At 42.2% G+C, this 23,276-nt stretch overlaps 1 protein-coding gene across 2 annotated transcripts; it reads left to right on the top strand.

Annotated features, from left to right (window-relative positions):
• Positions 1-414: 414 nt before the first annotated feature.
• On the top strand, positions 415-13,984 carry tspan7 (tetraspanin 7). Of its 2 annotated transcripts, XR_013935931.1 has the most exons (9): positions 440-579; positions 8,402-8,590; positions 8,984-9,058; positions 9,135-9,230; positions 9,923-10,078; positions 10,298-10,381; positions 10,462-10,547; positions 11,423-13,543; positions 13,635-13,984. XR_013935931.1 is itself a non-coding variant. In XM_080478966.1 (8 exons), exons 1-7 carry the CDS (start codon positions 514-516, stop codon positions 10,528-10,530), a joined length of 735 nt encoding a protein of 244 aa, XP_080335092.1. In that variant the 5' UTR covers positions 415-513; the 3' UTR covers positions 10,531-10,547; positions 11,423-13,984. The 2 variants fall into 2 exon arrangements, 1 of the variants encoding a protein (XP_080335092.1); XM_080478966.1 differs by having other exon boundaries at positions 415-579; positions 11,423-13,984.
• Positions 13,985-23,276: the final 9,292 nt, after the last annotated feature.

Below are 23,276 nucleotides of genomic sequence, written 5' to 3'. Positions count from 1 at the left end.
TCTATAATTGATTATTTTTTTCCTTATAAATTCTAGGAATTGATTTAAAATACAATTTAAAGGAGATTGGGCATGTGAGGATATCAGGTGATGAGTCCTTTAAGAAATGTGTTAAACAATCAATATTATCTTTATATTTTCCAGATTGGAGCCTCTTCCAGTACGGTTTAGGCCCACGGACCTCATGTTTCACACCCCTGCTCTAATGCATGTTTTTTGGATTCTGTGTGATTAAAACATTTCCAAACCCAACCTGTTTTTATATCTTCTTTTTTTTTTGCCTTTTAAATCGAGTGAACATTTCCAGACTGTAACACTCGATGTGACAGGATGCCGTTATTACGTGATGATAAATGATCACAGTGTTGTGACCTGCTGCTGGGTGTAGTGACGCCGCGCGGCTGCATCAGCGGAGGGCGCAACACCGCAGCTCGCGACCGACCGACCGACCGACCGACCGCACGCTGCCTCAGTGTTTTTCCGCTGCCGTTATTTCCACACGTTTGCTCCACAATGGAGACCAAACCGGTCATCACCTGCCTCAAAACCCTCCTCATCGTCTACTCCTTCGTGTTCTGGGTACGTAGCCTCCGTCTCTCCCTCCTTTTTGTTGTTTTTAATTTAAGAGCGACGGGAGTCCATCTCGATCCGGTGTTTTTGTTGTGCGTGATGAAGGAGTGGACGGCCAGCATCATCTCCCGACACATTAACGGACGGTTTAACCACCAGGGCGGATCATCTTGTCTGTTTTCCACGTTAAATGTCTTTGTTTTCTTTTTGCTTTTAGCCGCACAGGTTACTGATATATTAAATGCGGGCTGCTTGTGGGCGTCTGTGCGCGCGCGCGCGCGTGTCTGTGTGTGTGTGTGTTCGCCGCACATCGCATCATGGTCGCTGTCAGATGTTAACATCGCCGCCTGATCAGACCACCGTTATATATCAGGGCCCCGGTGTTTGCGATCAGGCCCGTTTATTTGTGGAGACACGCCGTGCATGTCGTGGATCCCTCCACCTATAGGCCACTCCACCCCATTCCCATTATTTATGTGCTTGCACTTACGTATAGTAGAGATTTACCACACCCCAAAATGAAACGATGCACATGATTTATCTACCAGATGTTTACTGTTTATCCTAAATATATGGCGGATAAATATATTGTGCGTCTAATTCATTTGCATGTATATATGTAAGTCAGTAACTTGTTCTTAGTTCATTTAACATTAGAAGTGTATTTCTCTTTAGAATAATATAAATGATTATGTGTATTTTTATTTATGTTATTTTGATTGTCGTGTGGGCAGGTGAAATCTTTAATTCTATCTATCTGAAATGATATGTTCATATTTCTCCCGCTCAAAATGTATAAATTGAGACAGAAGACTATTGATGGCCCGTGGTATATGTAGCTGATGGACGGGTGACCTGTCCATGGTGTGCCCTGCCTCTCACCTTTTGTAAGCTTCACGCTCCCCTGCCCCTCGGACTTCACACTTCTGAAAAGAGATCTTATCGTCTGTTGTTCCTTGAACCTGCCCGAGCCATGCACCCTACAGCCATGACACTCTGCAGTATTGGGGTCACAGCCACAAGTGATCCGATTACCACACAGACTTTGTTTGTCATGTCTCGTCTAAGCCTCAGATGTTTGTAGTTCTTGAGCATCTCTTGGTTTCTTCTTTCAATATTGCTAGGATTTGGGATCACCACGTAAAGGAGACTACTAAGGTTTGTTTTCTTGTCTTTGTCCTGATGGAAGTCCAACTGGTTGTGAGCTCGGTCGGTATATGGAACCTATTTGAGTTGGGGATTCATATCGGCACAGATGTTGTTGTAGACCTGTGGCCTTTCATGAATGTATTGCCTGCCTGCTCAGTTGTAGCGCCCCACTGCTACAAGCTGGACTGACTTCAGTGCAGCCGGTCAGTCACACACAAGTATAGGTTTTTCTGATATGAGCCACCTTCAATGTGCTGATAGTACATACCATGGAGGGGTCAGTCCACTGGTTCTTCTACCTTGATTTTCTTCTATTGCTTGAGATATTCAACAAACATCCCTTCTTCTTTATGCAATCAGAGATCGTTGTTGTTTTATCCTGTGTGGTGACTTTTCACGCACACTGGTCTCAGACATCCTTCGTTGTGCTCCAGATATTCTGGCTTCAGTTTGAATCCTTCATGCATTGTCAAGGGGTTTCTTTGTGTCTGTTTGCCTCAACCTCCTATTCTGCCAGTAGGGTGTCTGATGACTGGCAAGGCACAGGTGCCGATAGCCCAGACCCCGTTCTTCCCACTCGGCTGCCTTTCCAAGACTTGCTTTACTCCGTGGAGTAAAACTTAAGCATTAATCTATGGCTTATTTCTCTTCATGGGAACTCGTCATGGTTTCCATTTACGTGCAGGATCCCAAGGTACTTGTTGCCTTTCTCCAACATCTGCTATGTAAACATCTGGTTGTCTTCAGTTCTGACAACCTCTACTCTTTCAGAGACCATGTGAACACACTTACTGAGCCTGAATGCCGTTCCAACGTCGATGCTGCTGGATATTTCACTTTGTAACACCACTGACCGGTTAGGATGAGGTCAATGTAGGCCCTTTGGTAAGGCCATTAACGCTTCCTGTCTGCCTCATATATAATGAACGGCCAGGATACAGAGTCACAGTGGTTCAGAGGCTGCCTGGGTTACCAACCAGTTTGTATCAGGGAACCTGATGCAAAGTGGGTGGGCGACTGGAAGTGAATTCATAATATTGAATATTGACTATGTATATAACAACAACACACCAATCATAACGATTATCAACACATAAAACAATCAGCATCGTTGATTGTTTTTAACTCAGAATTATGTTAAGATGGCGTTAATGTCATTGTAAGTGACACAGAATCAACAATAGCATATACTAAATATTTTACCAAACCTCATGCATGTTTTTAAAGCAGGTTCGTACAATGTTCCTCACATATCTTCACACATTTTACTCATCCAGTCGATTAACACCGCAAGAAATAAATCCATGTATTAGTAGCTTAAAACCTTTTGTATAATCTAATCATTCGTTTTGCTATTGTATTTTTGAAGTTCTTGTAGTTGTCAGCAGCAGAACGAGTTTCTTCAAGGGCGCGCAGTAAAGATGTATATGAAAAGATCACTTTCGAATTAATAGACGTTGGAAGTAAAAATAACCAACATTCACTCGGGAAGTAAAAGTAGTCATAAAAGTCAAATACAGACATCAGAGATCTACCAGGATTAAGTTATCGCAAATGTTTTCTTCATATCGAAACTATTTACGGTTTACGTATTGATTCCACGCGTTTGGCTGCACCCTGTGGGTCACAAATTACATCACAAATATAGAAGACACAACACTTTGTTTAAGGCAGAGCTGCAGCTTTTCATTATTATTAGTTTTCATTTCCACAGGTAATTGATCAAAACCTAAAAATGCACTTTTGTTGAACTTGTTGCCCATAATATTCAGATTAGTAAAATCAGTAAAGCTTGACACTCGAGAAGCTCCAGAGATTATATTTCTGTTAATGTATCAAACCTGAAGTACTTTTCCCCGTTTTACTGTAGGGAATTTATTATATCACCTCAGTAGTTGCTGTGTTTTGAGGTTTGGATGGTCTAGTTTTATCATCATTATTCTGTAAATTGTTTTATTGATTAGCAAATTAGTCGGGAGCTGCGGATGACGCTCGAAAATGGTGATAAATGCTCAACATCATTGAGGGACTCCTACGAACTGCTTGTTTAGTCTGATCGACAATGCAAAGCACAAACGCATGCGGTTGTTTATCATGCTTGACGGGGTAAATACACAAGTTCTGGCATTCATGTGGCAAGATCCAAAGACTTTATTCTATTTCTGCTTCATATTATATGAATATCTACAAAAATGAAATACTTCTTTACAGTTTTGGAGTTGAGACCACAATGGAGTTTTGATTCTTCTGATGCAGTGTTGTAATCAACCTCATCAGGGTAACACGTTTGCAAACAAAAAGCCGGTTGTACAAAATAAGCATAGATCAGATTGTGAAGATTGTGTTGATATTGAAGACAGTCTTTAATTCTCTTTTAAAATGATTTGGTGACTTAATCTGGTATTCGATGTTATGACAGATTTCTTCTATGAACTCGACAAATGAACTGACAAGCCAGCGTCACTTACAATCTGCTCATTTAATGCTGTAAATTAATACCCCATCTTAAGAAGCTTCTAATAATGCCCAACTGTACGAAGGAGAACCTCGACCGTGCAATCAACGCAACAGCACAGAGGAACATCTATCACTCCAAGAGCTGAATCAATACCTCTGATAGACTTTCACTAAAGTCCTCTGCAGCTCGACTTCACACTAATATGAGTTATTGCAAAGCTGCTAAGAAGGCTGCATGAAACAAGGCTCCTTTGAAGGATGGCTTCTGCCTCGCTTTATCTAACGCGATGACTATGATGAGCATCTTCACTATTCCGACCATCAAGGCCACTCAGACAATTATTTTACCTACTTCAGCTAAAGTTACTCTGAGATGTATTGACTGAAGTGAGGAGCGAAATATTATTTCTCATCATCTTGTTTTCAGTGCCTCCGAGTTTCTTTCAGTTTGCTTTTTGATTACCGGGTTTTTCCTTCAAATATGATTTAACATTTATCTAGTAACAAGTAGTAGAAGAAATCCCAGATCACATATTAACCAGGCTAAACACAAAATTGTAATTTTTTATCATTTTTAGCCATAATTGGAAAAAAATGGAGGCCCTCCATTCTGCCTGGTGACAGCAAGGTAAAAAAATATTTAATACAAGCAAATAGAAGGATTTTATCTGTTCTTATAAAACGCTGCTTCCCAATAATGACTCTCAGCTGGACTAAGTGAAAATAGATTTTGATATTGGGCTTTTCAACAACTCTAAAAACTGTAACTTAGTGGAGTTAAAACTGAGCGCAGCTCGGCAGTTCGTGGAGGGTTGAAGAGAGGAGCCGTGTCCTCGCTGCTCTGGTGTCACAGATAGGAACTTTTTATATTTAGTCTGGATTGGATGGTCTTTGGGCTCTGCAGCATCAGGTTTCAGGAGCCCAGAGTGCAGAAGTGTCTCACAGCTCAGTAGGTCTCCTCCGCCCGCCCCCCCCCCCCCCACCTCGAGGGCTGAGGCTCTGAGAGGGCGCTGGCACGGAGTACCCACTGGGAGAGCGACCTTCATGTCAGGCCTCGGTTTCACTGTCAGCAGCTTGTCGCGGCAAATAATGTCTTGAGTGTGAGGAGCCGCGGATCCGCACTTTAGGTGCTCGCTCACAGTGGTATGCAGAGCAGGTGGCGGAGACTGTGTTGTCTCCTCGCCAGCATATTTTGTCATCACACCTTCTGTTTCTTTATTAGGCCGAGGGAGGGAGGGAGGGAGAGAGAGGGGGGTGGGGGGGGGGTGGGAGGAGGGGCAATCCGTTTTCAAACTCGGTGCTGTAACCAGGGTGGCCAGCCTGGCATTGAATTTCAAACAAAACGTGCGGGCGGTGGGTGGCCGGGAGAGGAGGAGGAGGCAAGAGGCTGTCTGAGACTGTTTGGAATTCAGCAGCAGAAGTCTGCAAGTATAGATGATTCACCCCGGCTCCCTGGGCCTGATTTCCCAGTTGCCTTCAAAATTAACACTTTAAGCAAAGACGGGGTGATGCTGTATCTATATTCAACAGAAAATCTGTGGGCCGGTCGATTTGTTAGTGATGCTTTGGAGCATGAGCAGTGAGTGTGTCGTTATCAGGAGGGATGGGATGACAGTATCCTCGGGGCTTTTAGAATTGGAAATATTCGATTTCATTGTGAACTATTTGAATCATGAGCTTATTCTAATTACGTTCTGCTGGGTGGGATCTGCAAAGGACAGATATTTTCTTGGTGCAATTTGCAGGGTTGCATGGGGGGTTAGTCCCCCTTTCCTCTGGTCAACATACCTCCTGCTGAATGATATTCCTTCTGTAAAAGTTTTCTTTTTTTCTCAAAGTGATAAATGAGTAAAGCTACTTTGATTTAAAAGTCAAAATGAAATAGGGCTGCCATTTTCCTCTCACATTGACAGTGGAATTTACATGATTAACTCTAAGCTCTTACATACAACTGTTGCTGATTTTCCTGATATTAGATAAATTTTTTTAATTACACAATAATAAAAAAAAAACTTTTATGAACAGCTGTTGGGATCCATCAGCAATTTAAAACAATATGAGAAACTTAATAGTTTGAGGTTTCTTTTTAAAGTAGAAGCCAGTTGGGTTGGTCATTATGTATAAGCAATTAAGGTTTTGCACCACAACCTATTTTCGTCATTTTCATTTGTCTTTATTACATTGCCGTTACATTAATTTTTGCACAGGTTTAAATTGCTTAATGATAATTGGATTGTTTTAAAAAGCCTAACATTTCATGTTACCTATTTACTCACAGGCAAACAGCATCAGAAATAACCTAAAGCCATCACTGTAATTTAAAAAAAAAAAGAAAAGAGGATGACCAGTGCTCTCTGCTGCAGTGTGGAACACAGTGAAACAATGACCACAGCTGGTTTATGGCAGAATTGGATTTTATAATGATTTTTGCATCAATAAAGTGATGAAGTGTATTTATTTGTCAGGTATTTTAATTTGGAGCATTAGCCATAAAATACATTCGTCCGTGAGCTGGCTGCCAACAGAATTTCACTCGAGCTCTAACTGTTGATCGATGATGATCACAATATATTATCCCTTGTAAGAAGCGCTTAAGAGGTTGTAGGAAGAAAAGACAGAAATATTTGTGATAGCTAGAGATAACTAAGTCTCTTTTAAGTTTAAAAAAAAACCCAACCTTTTCAGGCTAAATGTTGCTCTAACCTTTGATTGTTTGACACTTTTCTAATCAATACTACTTTTACTACCAACTTACCTGATCACTCATGTAGAAGGATTCTGATGAACTCTTCATTTCTCTTTCCTTCTTTAATTGATGTTTAAGTGACTTTTGCTTCTCTTCTGTCAGCGGGGACTGGAGCAAACACAACCACTGTCAAACAAAAGGACAAAAAAGAAGAACAGCTGATACAATAAAAGAAAAATTTGCTTATCAGTCCATCATACGATTGATCTCAGCTTCTGACTGCACAAAGGTCATCATTGATACTCAAAATTTGACGCATATCAAATTTGTGTTTTTCTAGTAAAGTTCACAGATATTTTTAAAACATTTCTGACAATTTGTAGATGAGATTATTACTGAATTTGTTATTACAAAAAAAAAAACAAGTGTCACCTTTAACAAATGCTTTCAGGGAAAAATATTTTTTTCTGTTTTTCAGTGTTTTCTTTATTTGCAAACACTTTAAACTCAGAAACTAGGTATTATCTCCTGTATGTGTATTAAGATGAAAACTACTAGAGTTTGAAAAAGTGTGGGCATCAGACGAGAGCGTAGCCTGAGCTGGTGATTGGTCATGGTCCAGTCACTACGAGAGCATCCTGCCAACGGGGGCAAAGTGTAAATGTTGTCAACACCATCATTAACCTGTTTTTAAACTGTTTCTAAAGGCAGCCTCTGAAAAAATGTGTTTATGATAATATTACCTGTTTTGTTTGTTTGGGGTTTTTTTTGGCGGGGGGAATCTTATAGGTATAACTTAACTGTGGAGGACTGAGTGCATCATTATTATTTGTTCGGGAGGTTTCATTGTGCACAGAGATGTTTTGCCCATGCGGGCCCCCTGCCCAGTCAGAAGGTCTGGCATCGGAAAGAAAAACAGCCTCAGCTTGGAAGGAGGAAGATTAGTATGACGAGTCGGCCCTTGCTGGAGTCAGATCATCAGCAGCCGTTCCACACCCCGCTCTCTTTCCGATGCCAACAAGACAGACCCAGCTGAGACACACGCCGCTTCAGCTGCCTCGTACAACACACTCTTTTATCCGCAGCCTTCATTTGAAATGCTAAGAGAGGCAACAGGAGGAAGCGTCTCGCCTCGGATCAAAGAGCGTCTTTGATTTGTCCTCTTTTCTTTCTCTCTCCTTCTGTGTGTGTGTGTGTGTGTGTGTGTGTGTGTGTGTGTGTGTGTGTGTGTGTGTGTGTGTGTGTGTGTGTGTGTGTGTGCGTGCAGGCAGGCATATTCATAGAGCAGGTGATCACCATCCCGTACTCCAGATAAATCCGTGTCTTCTGTCTTCCGTCTCCTCCTCCTTACTCTAATTGCTCCCCTTTCTTGTTCCACCTTGATCCTCTTTCCTCCTCCTCCTCCCCCCGTCGTCACGCCGCTAAAACACAACTATTGTTGTACCGCAGAAGCGTCGAGATAAAGGCCTGTTCCCCGCTTTCATTCGGCTCCCTGTGCTTTCCTTTTTCACATTCATCTCTCCAACCCCTGCCCTTTAGATAACGGGAGCCATCCTGCTGGCAGTGGGAGTATGGGGGAAGTTGATGCTGGGCCCGTACATCTCTCTGATAGCCGACAATTCCACCAACGCCCCGTACGTCCTCATCGGCACCGGGACCGTCATCATCGTCTTCGGCCTGTTTGGATGCTTCGCCACCTGCAGAGGAAGCCCATGGATGCTGAAGCTGGTTAGTGGGTGCGGGAGGAGGGTTTTGCCGGGAGAGTGAGTGGTGTTATAAATGCTGATTAATAATTAGCCTCAGGTCCAGTGATAGCAGGACATAATGGCCGACATGTATCCTGCAGAGAGGGACGAGGCATTCAGGGGCCGCTGGGCACTTTACTCCGTTAATGGTGGTCGTGTGTGTGTGTGTGTGTGTGTGTGCGTGTGTGTGTGTGTGTGTGTGTGTGTGTGTGTGTGTGTGTGTGTGTGTGTGTGTGTGTGTGTGTGTGTGTGTGTGTGTGTGTGTGTGTGTGTGTGGTGTGTGTGTGTGTGAGGATGTGCGACCACAGGGAAATTATATTCAGCTAAGGCAGAGGGTTTACATGCAAACTATGCAAATCTTTCTCTCTCTCCGCAGTACGCCATGTTTCTGTCGCTGGTCTTCCTCGCTGAGCTGGTGGCAGGGATCTCTGGGTTCGTGTTTCGCCATGAGGTCAGGAAACAAATCAACCGCTGCAATCATTGGTTTTTCAACAATGAAGGCGGCTAACATTCCTTATTATTTACAGATTAAAGGAACCTTTCGCAGAACGTACACCGACGCAGTCCTGAACTACAATGCGGAGGATGAGGCGAGCCGTGCCGTCGATAAGCTGCAGATCAGGGTGAGTGTCCATGCAAATCTGTCAAGTTCAATCAAGAGAAAACGGTTTAGAGCGAAAGTAGAAGAGAAGAGAAGGTAAAAGCAAAGTTACAGAAGAAAAAAAAAAAGATGATAAAGTTCGTTGTGTCACAAACCGTACAGGGATGTCTCAGGAATTAGGTCTAGCTGCTGCTGCTGGTGCAAAGTACGGAGCAGGGAATCCAGACTGATTGCAAAATGTTGATTGATGTGATGGAAGGACAGGAATATGGATGAGCTCACTGAAAGGTGTCATAGGCACCGAAGTCAAGGAGGGGAAGAGCTGCATCGATCTGACACTGAAATGACAGCTGACAGCAGGAGAGAAAGGAACAGATTTAAATTCTGACACCAGCAAACTGATGGGCTCACAGGCAGGCTGGTTTAACTCAGGGAAGAAGCTCTCAGTCCGCAGATACAATTACTCTGGAGCAAGAGGAAGACTCACAGATAGAGAATGTAAATAAGAGACATTCTGCCCGACTGAATAACTAATCAAGCAAAATAAATGAAGCGATGAATCAAACCCTGGAGTCCAGCTGTGCCTGGAAATTGCTGAGCTTCGTAAAAACTAAAATTCTGGACAATTCTTTAAAGATTTACACGACAAATGTTTGATAAATGTATCCACAATTTCTGGTCTCAGCACTTTGTCTATTTCCTGTCTGTTTTCAGCTGCGCTGCTGCGGAGTTTATAACTACACCAGTTGGTTTGGCAGTGTGTATTACCCCTCTAAAGGCATTCCTGCCAGCTGCTGTTTCAACTCCTCCGACTGCAACCCAGACGACCTCCGCAACGCAACTCTCGCCCCGAGCAAAGTCTACCACCAGGTCGGTGTTTTGTTCAGTTTCTCTCCTCGGCTGCTCGTCAGTCGATGACTCGGAAGGTGACCGGATTTATCATCTGACACGTACTTTCCCAAACCGGCTTTCTTCTCCATACACTAACATCTGCCTCAGATATTCTCCCAGATTCCAGCCTTGCCGCTCATTTGCGCATATAACTTATCCCTCGACCCGCTGCGAACTAACCTGCCACCTGTCTTTCAGGGCTGCTTTGAGCTGGTCACTTCATTCATGGAAACCAACATGGCCATCATTGCTGGAGTGACGTTTGGGATCGCCTTCTCTCAGGTGAGCGTCGTGACAAAGAGCTTGCTGGCCTGCAGCCAATCGGTGCTCTGAAAAGGTGCTGTCTTTTGTTTGTCTTTCAGCTGATCGGCATGTTGCTGGCCTGCTGTCTGTCCAGGATCATCACAGCCAATCAGTATGAGATGGTCTAGCTGATGTGATGTGGCAGGTGAGAGGGATTTCATTCCAGATTTATACTGTTTTGTCATACGAGCCTTGTGAGTAATAAACAACGTATAGTTGCACAATATAGAGAGTAGCCAGAGACCGGCGCAGGCCAACGTGTGCCGCAAGAGGCGTAAAGTAGCTGTGAGTTTACAGCGTCGGCTGTTGTTCCGACAGAGAAAATGCTGCAACACAGCGGGTCGTAAACCGAGTCCCGTGTTTTGAATGCGACTGCTGAGTCAGGAATCTAAAGAAGCTCGTGCGAGAGGTCGGAAAAAGAGCGGATAATGCAGCCTTCCCTACGAGGGTTCGATGTATCAGGACTGTGGCGAGAACAACAGCCACAAGTCTTTCGAAGGTTGCCTGCATCCATAAACATTTTCTTATGTGCAAAACGTTTCGCTCGCTCAGCCATATGACCCTGGTCTGGAGGCACCGTTTTAATCTTGCTCTCCTGATCCAATGCTAATGTAGCCTCCCTCCACCTTCCTCCACCTTCCTCCTCAGTCAGGAAGGAAACATAACACTCAGTTTTTAGCTTGTGCTGCTCCAGTATTCATCTGCCAGTGACTGCAACAGAAGCTATACATTCCGTGCTACTTTACATCTCCCGCAGATTTATTTAATCTGTTTGATTCCTACCGAGCTCAGTGCCTCTCCTCATACACAATATCTGCAACTTTAGTGATGCGCTCTTCTCTCGTCCTCATGTCTCTGATATCTTGGAATTCTGACTAGGAATTGTAGCCAAAAGCAGTCCAGTGCAACTCTGAGTCAAGTTAAAAGCAATAAGTGAGGCTTCTCCTGTAAGAGTTTAAAAAGTAGTAATATTGATGAGGTGGGGGTCTTTAATTCTGTGAACCATCTTTCTCTTCTCAGGGAGATGAAGAGACGACGAGACAAAGAGTGTCGCCGCGTGACCAGAGTAAATTCCCACAACACTATCGCAAACATCTGAAGAGGAATTTATCTCCCTCCCCGTCTCTCTGCCTGCAATCTCGATGTAATATCTTAATGTATCTTATTGTAAAGCACCATTCCTTGACTCGCCACAGTTGCATCAAAGCTTTCGATACCACACATCATCACATCGCTGCCCGGCGTAGGAGCTGCTGGTCACATCTCGGATCGGTAGAGCACACGGTGAGCAGGAAGGCCAGACTTTTGGTCTCAGATAGGCGACTGGGTGCAACTCGGCCTCTCGGTTGCAGCATGCGCCGCCGAGCGTCATCCGACGACCCGCTGCACATCTCTGTACAGAATAACACGACTAAAGCTTGAAAGTATTACTTTAATAGGTAGGCTGTTTTTGCATTTGACTTTGCTATTGCGCTTCATTGTATATTCCTTTGTTGTGACATTTTAGTGAACTAAACGTGTACTAATACGGAGGATATTTTACGTTTCTATCAAAAATGGGGAACTGGTGAAGAAAAGAAAAGGAAAAATTATTGTAGAGTATTTTTACCTTAAAGACAAAATATGATATTTTTTTGGTCCAAAAATATTTCATTGAAATAAATGAGAAATGACGGCATAAGTTGAAGCTTTAATCTGAAATCAATCCACAATGACACACATATACCAAATGTGAATCAGTGTCGTAAAACTTAAAGTATAGATCAACTTCTCACACGCGGCAGTTGGAGCCTCAACCTAGAGGTCACTTGTTATTTCATGCTCGTCAGTCACTTCTAAGTGGAACTCAAACAACACTCATGCAGATGAAGGCCTGATCACACCAACCGCACGAACAGCAAAGCAATAAACTGTCTATTCATGATATATAACCTTCATTTTTTTTTTGTATGATAACTGCCCCCTTTTTTTGTTTTTAGTGGACAATTTTAGGTTTGACAGGAAAAAATAAATGAAAGCAAACCGCGACATTTGGTCTTTTTAATGAAAAAGACCTTATCGGTAGTCTATCGCAGACTCTTTGGCTTTGACGGGTGCTTTTCAAAGGTCAGACATGCTCATTTCTGTCGGCACAAACAGGAAAAACAACATTAAAAAAAGATTACCTAAAGCTACTTTCCTTTCACGGGGTAATTTACTAATTTGACGAGGTTCTTTCACAATTAAAACATGGTTTTAAATACAGGTGTGATCAGGCCTTCTCAGGATCTAAATTAAGCCTCGGCACTGAGTGAGCGTTAAGGTTTACATGCTTCAAGTTCATGTTTGTGGTTGTTTCAACAACAACAAAAAACTTGCTGTCAATTCAGAGGGTGCTGAATTGAAATGAAACATCAGATTTATTCTGCTTCATCTGATTGTCAGATGAAAATAATGAGGAAGAGACGTTTAGTGTGCCGAAAGAAAAATCATTTAGGAAGCCGATTGAGGAGCCAATGAGAACTGCACATGAAGCATTCCTCAGTGATATAATGTTTTTTTAATGTACAAGTCAAACTAGCTGATGTTCCGAGTTCTACTTTGTAAAGAAAGGCACAGCATCACTTTCACGCATACTGAGGTCATATCAAGCCGTTAGGATCAGGACTCGTTTTCTTCTTATAATGCCAGCAGTCTGTCACAGTGAGAGAAGTCAGCATTAGCAGGACTCAAACGGTGTTCATCAAGTATTTACAAGATTCTGTGTAGTGCTTCAACCCACCGCCATCGTCACCATCGTCATCTGTAGATATGTATTGGAAATGTAATTTATATGATGTAACGTTTCTCATTCTAACACCCTGATCAGTATAAGTGTTGTGTCGCAGTTTTGAATCCACACTTTGTGCTGTTAATCCGTATTTGTTTAATAGTTTATAGGAACGCTCGCACTGGAAAAATAATTGTGGCCGATGTTCTGTTGGGAGTATAACACGCAACACGTAGCTGTTTCAATTTAGCTATATATTTATTCTAGTTTTGGTCGGCGTTGGGTTTACACTTTCAACCAAGTGGGTTTTCTGGCTCTTTCAGGAGTGTGTGGCGTGTCTGAGATTTTGTTTCTCTGTAACTGTGTGTGTGTGTGTGTGTGTGTGTGTGTGTGTGTGTGTGTGTGTGTGTGTGTGTGTGTGTGTGTGTGTGTGTGTGTGTGTGTGTGTGTGTGTGTGTGTGTGTGTGTGTGTGTGTGTGTGAGTGTGTGTGAGTGCATGAGAGTGAGAGAAAGAGAGAGAGAGAGAGAGAGAAAGAGAGAGAGAGAGAGTTTAGGATTGGTGAAACCTGTCGTATTCAATTTTGGTCAGTATTTTGTTGTTGCTTTTTGAAACTATTGCTTTTGAAGCTGTAAATTTATTTAGTGAATGTATGTTTTCCAATACTCTGAAACTTATTTTACCTTCTCTAACAGATAATGTCCTGTAAATAATAAATTGTAATACCATCCAGCTTACACATGGGGTCACTAGACACTCAAGAAGCACCATGCTGTCTACTATTGACTAACTCACCATCAGTGGTCTTATTATCAATAAATATACTGAATAACAGTTTTGTTTGGAGTGTTTTTCTTTCCGCCGTTGGTGATTTAGAGTGAATATAGCTTGTAATTTATTTAATTTAGATGCAATTGTGTGCTCTTTTTCCATTTGCATGGCTTGAAATTATTTCCACGAGACCGTTTCTGACATTAAAACCTTGTGAATGTCACTTTAAACACCTGCTGGATGAGTCGGTTTATGAAACAAACACTGTGCTTCCATTGGAAGACCCCTTGAAGTGACCTTTTGTGCTTTAAATCAGGATCACAAGTGACACGTTTCATCTCGGGCATTCAAAAAGGTCAGATTCACGGTTGACCTCAAGATTTGGAGCAATAAAAATATATTGTGATAACTGTTAGAAAAGATAATCACGTTTTACTCATCAAAACCAATGTTCCAAATGCTTTATTGCGAACCTATCAAACACAATGAAAGATAAAAGAGGAATAACATTTAAACAAGAAATGATACAAGCATCAAAGTTTGAGCTAAAACTGAAAACGTTAGATGTTTTATTTTAAGTGTATAAAAGAGTTTGACCTCATTTCAAACAATAAAATTAAGTGACTTGATGTTGATTTAGTCATAGCGCAGCAGTGTAGGATAGTTTTTCGATCTGAGCATGTTCAGCATGAGACATCCATGTTTGTCCCAAAGGTTGTCCAATACCAAGATAAACAAATTTTGTTAGTGCGGAGCACTGATGTGTGTGTGTGACAGTGTGGAGGTCTTCATTCACCTGAGATCAAACCGTTCAAGTCTGCATGTAGTCAGAAAATATAAAAGACACACTGATTTTCATTAACGTGACGGGATGGAGTCCTCATCAGTTTCCAAATAAATAGTTAAAGTTCCCATATTATACAGTTTGCCAACAATGTATGTGCACATATTTGAGATGACATACTTTCTTGAACTGTGGGGTCTCATACACAGGCAATGGGGGACGCGTATTGCTGTTAGAAGCTCGAGCAGCTCTAACTGGTGAATCAAATTGAATAATGTGAAGAATAAATAGGAAATAAACGAGTGCAAACAGAAAACAGATGATGTCCAGAGTCGCGTGTTGTCACTCACACCTTTTGTTGCTGCTTGTGATAATGCCTCTGAGGGGAGGTCGGGGTGCTTCTGTGTTGTAAGTCCTCCCTGTTCTCCACTGTACAGATGGAGAACTACACGCGGCAGTGTGGGTGAAGGTGCTCGTTATTGCCAACCACTTATTAAATAATCAGCAGGGGATGAGGGAGGTGATAGGAGGTACAAATAATGAATAGGTGGATTTAATAACTGCCTCGTGTGTAGACCTGGCCACCTCACTTAGAAGAAATGGTTTCTGCGTCATGCCAGCCTGCAAACATTCTGCACATTTAGGCAAAACACACTAAAAATCAATTCTGGAAAAAACACTCTAAGACAGGTTTATTTGTTTAGAACCGTTCATATTCAAGGCAAAGATGTACATAATATTACATTAACATGATTGAAATAAAACCACATATTAAGAAAGTAAAAGCGCGTTTAAAAACAAAAGGCTTAATATAGTGTATTTCTTTAATGTTATAAAAAAAAAAAAGGTGTGTGTATTTCACGGAGGTTCACCATCGATGTTTTTTGTTTTTTTTTACGCACTGAGTTAATACCATCCGCATCCACGTGATGGCGCTTGGGTATCGGTGGAAAACGGAACTCTGGCGCCTTTAGAAAAAAAGGAAAACGCGGAGAGGAAACCGCATTCGTGGGAGCATCGCGCACACATCTCCCGTCTCTCCCCGTCTCTCCTCCTCCTCCTCCTCCCCCTCCTCCTCCTCCCCCTCCCCCTCCTCCTCCTCCTCCTCCTCCTCCTCCTCCTCCTCCTCCTCTGCTGCTGCTGCGGGCTGCATCGGAAACAAGGCAGGAAAAACAGAGGACGGATATGGAGGTGTGGGGGGGGGGGGGGGGATACCGAGCCGACCGACAGACGGGGCTCGCTCCGATCTCGTTACGCAAATTACCGGCAGAGTGACGCGGCAGTGGGTCCGCTAATGGAGCGTGCGTGCCTCTGGCTCGTGCGCCCTGCCTCGACCGCGCCTCCGCCTCCTGACTGCACATAATGGGTTATAGGCTGGAGGGAGGCATTCACCGGGGAAGCGCTATTACTCACGCAGACACACAAAACGGGAGTCCGGGGCGCGCAGACACGTTCGTGCGCAGCCAGTCTAATTATGGAACGGCGAATCTAGTCGGCGGCCCGCGTTTTTTTTTTTTTTTTTTTTTTTTTTTTATTTCTCTCCCATTCAAACACAATCTTTAGACATCTTCAGACTTTTATTGAAAGGTTTGATCGTAGCCTTGTGATTTTATAACGCCTCATCCAGCAACGCAGAGTGTGATTCCCCATAGACATTAATCACCAGACTCTTTAGGGCGAAGCCGCTAATTTGCATTTTGCGCGTCTTTTATTGTCATCGGCTAAAAAAAAAAAAGAGGGGGGGGGGGGGGGGGGGGCGGGGGGCTGCAAATAACCCACATTTGTCAGAGAGGAGAGAGGAGAGAGGAGTGGTCACTCCTGGCTCTAAAGTGCTACCGTCCTGGCTGGTCCTATGTCGTGGGTGTCTAACGTAAGGCCCGTGGGCCAAAACCGGCCGGCAAGAGGCTTCAATCTGGTCCGTCAAACCAACAAGCAAATTACAAAAATGGCAAAGAAATCATTGATTTTTTTTCCCCCTTGAGGACTGTCCTCCCTGAAAATGATGTATTTTTCTTCACCCAGTGTTCCAGAGGTTTTCAAATGTTCTTGTTTTTTTGTTTTTTTTTACTATACGCAGTTTGTAAGGTTTTACACATCACTAGGAACTACAAGGTGTTCGCTTTAATTTAATGTCCAAGGATGTAGGTGATAAGCTCTGTCGACAATAAGCTTTAGCAATTGGGTTTGTATAATCAAAGAAAATCAACTCAAAATAGGTCAAGCAAAATTTTTGAGAGTCGCGAACACAACACCACACAACACCACACAACACAACACAACACAACACTGCACTACAACCCGAGCTGAGATATCAGTGATTCTGCCATGAAACAGACCAATCTTGTTGCTATCAAACTTTCCTCAAATGATGAGGATAGGATAAGATTTAGGATATGTTATTTGGGACATTTCACTCTATTGTTCATGACAAGGTTTCATTAAAATTGATTTTACGTTGAGATTGCGGGAATTTTCCGTAAATGTTTGGTTTTGCGAACATATAAACATTTTACTTTCATCACATATACACTCAGCGCCACAAAGTGAACCTTTACAGTTCAAACTTAATTTATTGTGGCTCTTTTTAACCGGTCCGACCCACTCGAGATGAAATGGCTGCAGACCTCCTGGCCCTAAAACACCTGATTCTAATAAATCTGTGACGGAGTGCTGCTGAGAGCCTGATAACACCTCGTTGCAACCTGGTGTCTTGAAGCAGTGTGGCATCTGAAACATCCAGGGAACCAGAGCTGGAGGCAGCCGTTCTAATATGATGATGTTGCCGTCATCAGATTACTTGGAGTAGGGTTGCATCTGAAACACACGCGGTAAGACTCAGTCATTCTAATCATAGAAAGCAAAGTCTGGTCATCGGACCAGATGTTTTCCAGGGCCTGAGAAAAGGACAATCCTGCACCCTTTGGTTGTCTCCCCGCTCCAACTGACCTGAATCTAATTAATGTGTCATCATCAAGCACAGCAGAAAGCCTGATAGCGGATTACTCATCGTAATCAGGTGTCTTGGCGCCGTGTGGCATCTGAGACATGCAGGGCAGCAGCCCTCCAGGACCAGGACCGGTCTAATTACTGAGAGGGGAGACCATTTACACACCTTTTTTTTTTTTTTTTTTAATTAAAACAAAAAGTGGTTTGACATCATTGTATGTTTTTTTTCTTTCTTTTTTTTTTTTTAATTGAAAACATATTCCACAATAAATTAGAATGTAACCTGGATTTTTTCTTTCACCATGTCTTGTGGTCTATAGGTCACTCCTTGAAATGCTTGGAAATGTTGAAAATGTCAATCACAGAGAAGCAATTTAGCCGTTTTAAATTGCTTCGTGTATGTGAATTATGTGCCACTTACACAAAGACTTGTGGTGATGAGCCTTAAACTGACCAAAAGCACACATGTGTTTCTTTTTCTATCACAAATACGGTCTTGGTTCGTGCTGTTATACTATATAACGTAATAAAATAAATAGATATGGGCTCACGTTTTGGTTAAAGCACATATTAGTGACTTGCACTTCGACAGCACATATCTGTGTTTGGCATGAGTACTTATTCTCTCAATCAAGCTATAATTAAGGTTTAGAAGGACGCGATAAGAAATGGAGAAGTTACCAAATGAGGTCACTCCCCCAAACAAAAGGGTAAAAGACTGGCCTTTTAATTGGAAAGCCTCAAATTTTGTGCTCTGAGTTTATGTCAGAGAACAAAAGCCAAAATAGCCGACACATCTATCAGTTCAGATCAGTGATGTCCAGCCCCGATCTTGAAAGGAATACTGTCCTACATCTGTCAGATGACTTCCGCTCCAACACACCTGAATTCAGAGAATCTGTCATCATCAAGCCCTCCAGAAAGCCTGACAGCAAGTTATTTAGTGCAGCCATCTGTCTCGGAGCAGGGTGGCATCTAACGCATGAACTACAGCAACACGATTTCTCAAACCTTGTACAAAGTGAGGAAAAAGAACAACCTTTGTTTTTGTTTTGTTTTTTCTCACGCAGGACATAAACTTCCCTTGTCTGTCCTAAACAACCACATTCAACAATAGTTAACAATCTACTGATGTTATCATGATCGAGTGTGAGAACGCAGTGAGCAATGACTTCGACCAGCATTGGGACGTGTCTCTGTCATGTTTGTATTATGAATACTGAAACTGGGTTTTTAGGTTGTGTTGGCTTGAGATTCACATATAACACATCAAAAAATATTGAAAATAAAAATGAAGCACTCAAAACTCCCACAACACACAGATACTGTCTCACGTCAAGTTGCAGTTTGAGGATGAATGTTGAACATGGATCTGTTAATGTTTTTTCATATTTTAAAGTATTATTGGTAACAGCTGTTTTGACCTGTTGGCAATCAAAACCACAAATATTTTCATTTAAAACATCAGCTTTTTATTTGTAGTCTGTAACTGTTGTCACCGTTGCTTTTGTCATTTTGTCCTGAAACCTATTTCATGACACTTTTTAATTTCCATCACGATTCAGTTTTAAACTTACAGAAAAAAATTGATGCTGTGAAATAGCAACCCCACGGCAATTAGATTGCGTCCCTCCCCAAAGCTCTCTAGCGCCACTGTTTTGAAGTGACTGCTGTTGGGTAGCACGTATCAGTTGTTTCAGAGATGAACTGCAACAAATTATAATACTAATTGAGTGGCTCACCCAGCTCGGTATAAAGGAAATGTTTTCAAATGGCGGTTTAATCAGATTAAAACTCTTATTAAATTCATGACAGGAATTACTTTGACTGCTTTAATGTGATCTTATTATGAATTTCATTTTCAAAACTTGCAGGGTGGGGGAGGGGCGGGTTGTAAAGTGCCCTCTCCGTGCAAGAACCACACACACACACACACACACACACACACACACACACACACACACACACACACACACACACACACACACACACACACACACACACACACACACAGCAGTCCTGTCCTTTCCCCCGCGGTCTGTCGGAGTCGTTGTTCTTGCTGCTGTTGTTCTAATTGTTGCTGCTGCTTCGCCTCCAGCTCGCCTGCTGAAGGCAGACACCCAGGCCGCCTCACACTTTTGAGCAACACGCAGTCGTGATGACAAGTACGAGAGTTCCCTCTCAAGCTGCCTGTTCCTATTGCACAGCGCACCAGTCCCCCCCCCCCCCCTGCAGCCCTCCCCGGCACCTCCACTTTCTCCCCTCTTCCTCACTCTTTGAAGCCGCTGGGATGATGATGACACCCGCCGTAATCGGTGGATGCTCAGCTTCTGACATGACACACAATCGAGAAACCCTCCCGAACTGATCCAGGGTTCGCTGTTGCATTGAGGCGCAGTGCGTCCTCTGACAAGAGGAAAGGCCTCTCACAGGAGAATAGAGAGAGTCAGCGAGGTGGGGCCTGTGATTGACAGCCCTGTTGAGAAAGCAAAGCCAGAGACCGTTTCTATCAGATCTCTGCTCGGCAGTAGTGGCACTGTGGCTCTGCTGACCTGCTTTTTTTTTTTTTTCCCTGACTAGAACGAGGATCTGCTTATCTCCAGAGGGGGGGGCTAAGATTAGTACATATGTGTTCCTGAAATGTCGCTTCCGGGGCAGATTTGGGATCGAGGGAATGTGGCAAGTGGAAAGTGACTAAATACATTATAAAGTACTTGATTTTATGCCTTTTTCTTTTTTTTTTTTACATCCACTCCCCTTCAGAGTTCAGAACTGAGTTTTGTGTTATTTACAACAGTTTACAACAAGTACTTTCTTCGGGCTCCACGCTTTAAGTGTGGGGAACCTTGGTTCAAATCCCAGTTGTGGCAGGAAATGCCTCCAGCATAAAAAATCTGAGAACCGTGCGAGTTGCAATGACTGATTGCTGTGACCTCCTGTCAAAGCAGAATAGGCCGGCCGCCTTTCTTTCACCCAGCAACTGTTATTTGTCAGCTTGTTCACCAATGGAATGAATCCTGATGCTGATAATCACTGAAACTGAAATAATAAAGTCTGACTTAGACTATGTTAAAAATCAGATTTATATGTGAATAAACCAGGTGTGATACAAGAAGAGTTTGTGGGGCCTTTCTGCATAGATGCTGCTTTACGTCTCGTAGATGTTACTGATAATAAAGATACATTGGTTTTAATATTTAACAGCTTTCCACTGCGTTATCGTTTGAAGCCAGTACATCCCCGAGCCCAAGTCTCAGACGAGGTCATTAGTGTGTCTGCAGTGTCACGAAAAAATGAAGAGAAGAGGGACGTGACCAAGAAAGGACACGGAAGTAGGACGGGATGGAGAGAGAAAGAAAGAAAAAGCTCACAGGGCAGGTTTTACATTCCTGCTCACATACTTCTTGTTCCTGCTGAGCAACAATTTTTGAATGCTGATTAATTTTTCTGTATCTAAAACAAACTGTACCCACATGAATAGCTTCCTGAGCACATAGTGTCATATTTCAGTGCCAGCTCACTGTCTCTGCCCTGTTTTAAGGTCCAAGCCCATTCAGATGTTTTTAAACCAGTTTAATGCATTTAAACTTCTTTGTGGGTTATTCAAGCTTCGTCTCACATTAGAAACAAGGCAGGATTTTGTTCTTCTACCACTTTAAAACATGATCAATAAGCAACCCAAAGTGGTTGGCTGTTAAAAATCAAACAAACAGGTTAAACATCAGGTAAAGTCCATGAATCAGCTTTATACATGTGGACCACTGACCCCATCACAAGCTTGATCATCGAGAAGAAACTTAAAATACCAAGAGGCTTTGTCATCCTGATGTCCGGAGGCGGTGAGTTCCACTTTCGAAAAAACAAAAGATGTCTTTCGATGAAACTCTCAAGGAATTTCAGAAAGGACCTCAGAGAAACACCTTTCACTCGGGTCGTAAATCATGATCACATATATGTTGTTGTTTATTTTACTATATATTGTAATACAATTATGATGTGACTTCCAACAACATGTGAGATCTGCCATGGTGCAATATGCCCAAAAATGAAGTACAATATAATGCATGACAAGGTGATCAACATGATATAATGCAATATGATATTATTTGAAACCAAACATCTCAACACTAAATTGTACAATACCTTTTTACACAATATATTTTGATATCACACAATATTATACCACATGATCTGGTAAGGTACAATAGGAAACCAGTCTTTTACACCAGAATACATTTAGAGACAACAAAGTTGATTCATTTGTAATTGTGCATGTTGTCAGTAAACCGTGAGATATAAACAAGCTTCTCCTGAATGATGACTTTTTTTTATGACTCTTCCCAATATCACAATGCCTGGTTGAACTTATATGGAAGTTAACTTTTATTAATGTCACTATATTCATTTAAATCTAAAGTGACATCAGCAGTGCAGATTAATAGGATGCCCCCCCACCTTTAGGCCTGATGGACATTCTCCCACTTCTGCATGATGCAATGTGATATTATGCAACACAAAGTAATCCTGACTGAGTTGGAATGCTCCGGTAATACAATCGAGTACAATACGGAATGTTCCGACATGGTACAGTAAGTTATGGTACGACATGATGATCTCACTGTTTACCCAGGAGTTTAGGATGACCTAAATGGAGTGTGAACACATTAAAACTACTTACAATTAATGATACATCCGTTTCTAGGGCTTGACGGTAAAACCTATGAAGGCAAATATACACAGCTGAGAAGTCTTTTCACACAACTTCAAGACAATGACTAATGTGCATTAAAAAAAAAAGGCCCTGGGAGGACCATTTGGGAACATTTCCTCTCTGGGGATATTGCTCATACACATTCTGTTGATAGTCACACTGCAACAAAACATGTTTAGACTGTTTCACCTTTACCAGAAGTGTTTACCAAAGCTCAAATTTCAGGCTGAGTCCTCCCACCAGTGCATATAATGTATGAAGTGCTAATGCTGGGCTATTTTTAATGCAGGGGCTGTGTGGGAGTCCTCCTGTTTACCAGCAACAGAAGGGTAGAGGAAAATCAGCTATCCACCATCGCTGCTGGAAACCGGCTGGTGCAACAATTTGCTTTTTAGTGTAATCTGAAAATCCAGTCAGTGCTTCACCTGGGTTAGAGACTAAAGATACCCTAAGGGGAAATAAGCAGGCCTGATATATTCCTGCTGGTGTGAAAGTAGAACTCAGTAAAGAGTAAACTTGCCCTTTTATGATATTTTCACAACCTATTTTATCACTATAACGGCCTTGTAATTGGGCAGTTAAAACAAGGATGTATTTTTGGTGGGATACTTCTTAATATTATGCCAATTACTTCACACAATTTCTCTACTAATTTGGATTATTATTCGTTGCTCCGATAATGCACAAAATATCATTAAATATCCCGGTAGATTTCCATACAGTATCAGGTCACAAGGACCAGAGAAAATATATTTCGGATAGAGGAAAGTCAAATAAACATTACTATTCTTACTAAATACTGCTGAATTTCAATGTCACAATTACAATATCCTGAACTTTTAAAACCATGATTCAGATTAACATTAAACAATAAGAAATGCATGTCTTTATTCATTGTTAAATAAACAGAACAGT

The sequence above is a fragment of the Lipophrys pholis genome, assembly GCF_963383615.2.
Source record: "Lipophrys pholis genome assembly, chromosome: 13".
Classification (NCBI taxonomy): Eukaryota; Metazoa; Chordata; class Actinopteri; order Blenniiformes; family Blenniidae; genus Lipophrys; species Lipophrys pholis.
Note: the sequence above shows the minus strand (reverse complement) of the source record. Positions and strands in the feature narration are given on the sequence as shown.